At 42.2% G+C, this 5,923-nt stretch overlaps 1 protein-coding gene across 1 annotated transcript; it reads right to left on the bottom strand.

Annotated features, from left to right (window-relative positions):
• Nucleotides 1–4,197: 4,197 nt before the first annotated feature.
• Nucleotides 4,198–4,515, bottom strand: LOC118638529 (cytochrome c-like). Its single transcript, XM_036274509.1, has one exon. The coding sequence runs from the start codon at nt 4,513–4,515 to the stop codon at nt 4,198–4,200; it is 318 nt and encodes a 105-aa protein (XP_036130402.1).
• Nucleotides 4,516–5,923: the final 1,408 nt, after the last annotated feature.

The raw sequence follows: 5,923 nt of genomic DNA, 5'->3' as shown, positions 1-5,923 counted from the left end.
AGGGCGGCATCTCTGTGAAGGTGATGTCTCAGCCTAAAGGACGAGAAGACGCTGACGGGAGAGAATTCCAGGTTGAGGGGACAACCCGTGCAAAGGCCCTGGGGTGGAAAAGAGCTGGGCACATTCCAGTCACTGGGGCAAAACCAATGCGATGGGAGCACAACCGGCCAAATACAGGGAAGTATGAGGTGACGCGAACGAGCTAGGAAAAGCCCGTCATGCTGGGCCTCAGAGGTCTCAGCGCCAGTTTGGATGATCTGCTAAGAGTTCTGGGTCTACAGGGTTTTGAATACAAGACTGACATCGTGCAATTCAAAGGTAAGAGGATCCCTTCTGCTGCTGTGCAGAGGAAGGGATTGAAATGGGCTCTTCTCCATGTAAAGAGATGACAGTGGCTCAGACTGATAGCTATGGAGATGGGCAGGTTCGAGACGGACTTTGAAAACAGAACACAGACTGGCTGACGGGCTGCACGTGAGAAGGCATGGGTAAAGGAATCACAGAACTTTTCCCGTCCTTGTTTTTGTTGCCACTGCTACTGTTTTCTTAAGCAAGAGGGAGACAAGAGGTGGGGAGCACCTTTCTCCATACACTAGTGAATTCCGGCACGCATGTTCATTCATTCAATGAGTATTGATTGAGTACCGAGTGTGCACCGAGTGGTTTCAGGTATTGCGGATATGGCAGTAAGCTCAATGTAAAGCCCTTCTCCCTGATGTTCCAAGTCTGGTGTTAAGCAGACAATGAACAGATAAAGGAAAAAATGTATAATGAACTTTCAGGTAGGCTATAAAAAAATAAAGCAGGGAATTGGCACTTTAGATGGGATGTAGATACTCGAAACCACGAGTTCATTATTTAGTCTCACTGGGCAATAGAGATATTAATTGTGTGGTAATAACTGCAAAAGGAGTTGTCATGAGCCCTGAGGCAGCTACATCTTTTTCCATCAAAAAGTGTTGTATATTGAATCTTGAATTGGGCCATGGAGGATGCCTTGACTGAATGATTGATTTTAGAGAGAGGAAGGGAGAGGGAGAGAGAGAGAAACACCGATGAGAGAGAACATCGCCTGGTCGCCTCCTGCATGCCCCCCACTGGGGACCGGCCCACAACCTGGGCATGTGTCCTGACCAGGAATCAAACTGCGACCTCTTGGTGCATGGGTAACGCTCAACCACTGAGCCACACCAGCCGGGCTGTTTTTGATAGAAGGAAAGGAGTGGTTAGAAAAAAGAGTAAGAATAAACAGTGGAGGTGAGAGAACGGGAAAACAATGGGAAGGGCACTGCCAGGAGTCAATTACAGCCGACTTTCCAACCTAGAGACCACACCTTCTTAGTGACGCTCAGATGCCCATGTTCCTTGATTTCAAGACAAAGGAAGGTGTGAGTAGGAAGTCCAACCAGGCTCACAAATGAACACGCATGCCTGCGCGGTATGATTTGTGTAGAATGTTTAAATTCAGAAGTCCCCTACAAAAATAAAATTTCCTTTTTATTCAGATATCACTGAAATCGGGAAGACCAGAAAAACACTGCTTTCCAAAACAATAAAAGCTGTCATGGAGCTAGTCTTTTGAAATTTCTCAGTGCTAAAAATAGAAGGCTAGCAAAATGCTGAGCACATCACAAACACAGAGGATGTTCGACTTGACGCTTCCTGCTGGCAGGAGCTGAGCTGACAGCTTCCAGGCCAGACCTAGTGCACAACAGGTACGTGTGATGATGTAATAAAATAGAGCTTAGTATAGCTGAGCAATAAATGAGTAAAACAACAAAGTGTTACTGTACAACTATTGCATACAGAAGTCTTCTGTTCCTGGAAGCAATGCCCGGGACACGGCCTTGAGTGAAAATGTTTACTATCCATTTATCGATCAGGGAAAAGACTTTTGTAAAAATCAAACATTCATTAAGCCACTACCGCTGAGTATGCGACACTATGCCAGACGAAGGTAAGTCAAGATACACATCACAATAGAATTTTTCTTTTTGAGAGGTTTCTATCCTGGAGAGATAAATAAATAAAAATAAAAATAAAGCATGAAAGTGATGATGGTGATTGATGATGATAAAAAGGAAAATGGGGAGAAGGAGAATACCCACGATTTATTGAGATCTTACTATTTGTTCAAATTTTATTTAAATTGCTTTATATTTACCATCATATCTAATCCATAAACCACCCTATGAGAAATCACTAGTTTTAGCCACATTTTACAAATGATAAAAGAGAGAGAGTAAGTAACTTGCCCAAAGTCACACAACCTACAGATAGCAGAGATGGGGTTCAAACTCCTGTAGCCCATGCTCAAAATCCTGTTTTATACTGCCTCCCTACCCATCAGGTAATGAGGGGGCACTGGATCTACAGAGAAAGTGTCGGTGAGTGCAAATTGCAGCCTCATGTTTCATATTAAACATAATGCCCTGGCCGGTTTGGCTCAGTGGTTGGAGCATCGGCCTGTGGACCAGAGAGTCCCGGGTTCGGCCCCCGCTAGGGGCACGTACCAAAAAAAAATTTTTTAAATAAAATAAACATAACAAAAGTCAGCAGCTATTTACTCTACCAAAGTGTATATGAAGACTGCTGCTCTCTAGCAGGAAAGCAGAAGAAAAACTACTTTCTTTCAGAGGTTGTAATTAGCATCATCACAACCATGGAGAATGACTTCAATGACATCATATTTCCAGCCTCTGCTGATAAAACAAAAACCAAATCAAACTTCAGTTCATCAAAAATGCAGATTTTGCCCTGGCCTGTTTGGCTCAGCAGTTAGAGAATTGGTCCAATGACCGAAGGGTTGCAGGTTCGATCCCCAGTTTGGCAAACAATCGATGTGTCTCTCACATCAATGCTTCTCTCTCTCTTCCTCCCTCCCTAGCACTCTCTCTAAAAATCAATAGAAAACTATCCTCTGGTGAAGATTAACAACAACAAAAATGCAGATTTTGTTATTCAACTATTGAAATTACATTTTGAAAACAAATGATCTGGAGAAAAGTCTATTATAATACTATAAATGTTTAGTGATAAAAGCAGAGTACAAAACCATGTATATACTATACCATATTCCAATTTGTACATAGGAAAAAAACTCCTTAACCATATATAAGTTAAAATGTACTTTTTTTTTAAACTATAGAGAAATGTAAATACTGTGATGATTCTGTGTAATGATATTTGGAGTTATTTCTATTTTCACTTTTAATTAGCTTCTATTTTCCAAGTTTTCTAGATGGGTTATAGTATTCCTTTATCAGGAAAAGTTTAATCTCAAACTATACACACACACACACACACACACACACACACAAATCTACACACATATTATTGAAAATCAAATAGAAGTGATAGTGGTGTTATTTACAGATTATTACTAAATTTATAAAAGTCCAATTGATAGATTGAAAAACTCTAGAAGTAGCAAGGATAATATATTTCTTCTTGATTCATTAAGTCTAATCTACAATGTCATTAATATGATGAAAGACTATTTTCCTAGCTCAGGGGAGTGTGAAATAGACTTTTCTCCTCTAGATGAACGTCTTTTACCTGGAGTCAGAGACTCAAATACAATGGGGAAAAAGTGCAAACACACTTTAACGCTTCCTGTAATTTTTCCAGAAATCCAGTGTGAAAGAGATGAGATGGATCTTAGCTAAAAGGGAAACGAGTTATCATTTCTCACCACTCCGGACAGAATCACAGGAGCCAGAGGAAGATGGCCCTTGGACCTTGGTTACATGGACCCCAGCTCCCAGGGCCAGAGGGTCAGGCCCCCTCCGACATCCAGATGAGGCAGGATGGCTGATGAGATCACCCTTCGTGCACATTGCCTGACAAACACGTCGAGAGTCTACTCTGTGTTTTAAGAAAAGTGAAAAGGAGTATTTGTGAAAGTAGAGATGATTCTGTCTTTTGCAAAAGTTTGAGAGGTAGGTAAATAAAGACATTTCACGCTCATCTTTGTCTCACTTGCACTAACATATTGTACAAGAACGCAATAGGACAGGGTGCAGACTGTGGTTAACTTGAGAAGCAGTCTCCAGCTAATTGGTGCCATGTTCAAATCTCAAAATGTAGTCTGCAACAGAATTACCTGGCAATCCTTTTATTTATTTGTTTATTTATTTATTTATTTTTAAATAATGAGCCATTTTTAATAAATAAGGCAGTGGCAGTGGACAACTACTACTCATTAGTAGCTTTTTGGGAATACACTATCAAGTGTGCCCATTCTGCACTCTTCTTAATGCCGGCGAAGATCATTTCTGTTCCAGGGAGGTACTTCTTGGGAGTCTCCGAATACTCCACCAGTGTAGCCTCTCCCCAGGTGCTGCCTTTGTTCTTATTGGCACCCATGTAAGAAAATCCAGGGGGCTGACCTGCTTTTTGCCCAAAGAGACCATGGAGATTTGGCCCGGTCTTGTGCTTGTCTCCCTTTTCCACCGTATGGCGCTGGGCACGTTTCTGGACAAAAATCTTCTTGCCTTTCTCAGCATCACCCATTCCTAGACCACCCTTTAGTCGCATATGGTGCCCAGACTCTCACTTGCAAACCGGACGTCCGGCTCTCTTACCTGGGAATCTTATTAAAATTAAAGCTCCTGTCCACCCAGTGTGGCTCGGTGGTTGAGCATCGACCCATGCACCAAGAGGTCGCCGGTTCAATTCCCAGTCAGGACACATGCCCAGGTTGCGGGCCAGATCTCTAGTAGGGGGCATGCAGCAGGCAGCCAAATGATGTTCTCTCTCATTGATGTTTCTATCTCTCTCTCCCTCTCCTTTCCTCTCTCTCTAAAATCAATAAAGAAAAAAAAATTTTTTTAATAAATAAAATTAAAGCCCCTGAACCACAAAACCCAAACTTCCATTCACTTGGTCCAGAGCAGGGTTCTGGGACCTGTATTTTAATAATTGCCTTAGATCTGTACTATCGAATAAAAATATAATGTGTAGTACAGCTGCATACCACATGTGTAACTTTATGTTTTCTGGTAGCCACATTTTCATAAGTAAAAAGAAACTGAAGAAATTAAATTTAATGTATTTCATTTCACTTCAAATATCTATTATTTCCACATGTGATCGATATTAATAAAATTATAATTTTCTACCGAGTCTTCCAAACAGGGAATGTATTTTACACTTGCCGTATACCTCCATTCATAGTAGCCATGTTTCAAGTGCACAGTTATTATTGCAAGAGGTTTATCTTTTTCGCTCAGTTTTGTGAAAGTCATCCTTCCATTGATGTCCATTGCTCAAGCATAAGCTGCTTGTCTGAGTTGGGGCTGCTATACCAAAATACCACACACTGGGGGGCAGGGGTCATAGACCACGGAAATCTACTTCTCCGAGTTCCAGAGGCTGGATGTCCCGGATCAGGGTGCTGGGGGCCCTCTTTCCCTGCACACTTCTCATGTCCTCACGTGGTGGAAGGGCTGGAGAACTCTGTGGGGTCTCTTTTATAAGAGCTTAATCCCATTCATGAGGGCAACATACATTTACTGGGGGGACACAAACATTCAAACCACAGCAGTGTACATAACTAGACAATGTATTTGGCCACTATCATTTGCTCCAAACATTCCTCTCCAGACTGGAATAGGAGGCCAAGGTCCCAGTCCCAGGTCTGCCTCATATGATCTCCCATGACCTTGGCCAAGGGGCCTCTTCACCAGCCAAGCTCACAATTTCCGTACCTACATGTAAATCGCTTGAACTGGCATCACTCAGAGATCCTTCTTAGCAACTCAGTAGCTCTAACAAGTGGATTATCTGCCCTTTGGTCCCAAGAAAAGGCCATTTTTCTTTTCTTCTGAATTCCTTTGTTTTGTGATTGTTCTTAGAGAGTTAAAAGGCCTCCCTTCGGCATGAGGACCTGCTCAACCCTTTACATAGCCTACCAGGTGTT

The sequence above is a fragment of the Molossus molossus genome, unplaced genomic scaffold (genome assembly GCF_014108415.1).
Source record: "Molossus molossus isolate mMolMol1 unplaced genomic scaffold, mMolMol1.p scaffold_m16_p_21, whole genome shotgun sequence".
Taxonomy (NCBI): domain Eukaryota; kingdom Metazoa; phylum Chordata; class Mammalia; order Chiroptera; family Molossidae; genus Molossus; species Molossus molossus.
Note: the sequence above shows the minus strand (reverse complement) of the source record. Positions and strands in the feature narration are given on the sequence as shown.

What these genes read in the sequence shown, in the direction of transcription:
- LOC118638529 (XM_036274509.1), bottom strand. Translation starts at nt 4,515, where the DNA reads ATGGGTGATGCTGAGAAAGGCAAGAAGATTTTTGTCCAGAAACGTGCC.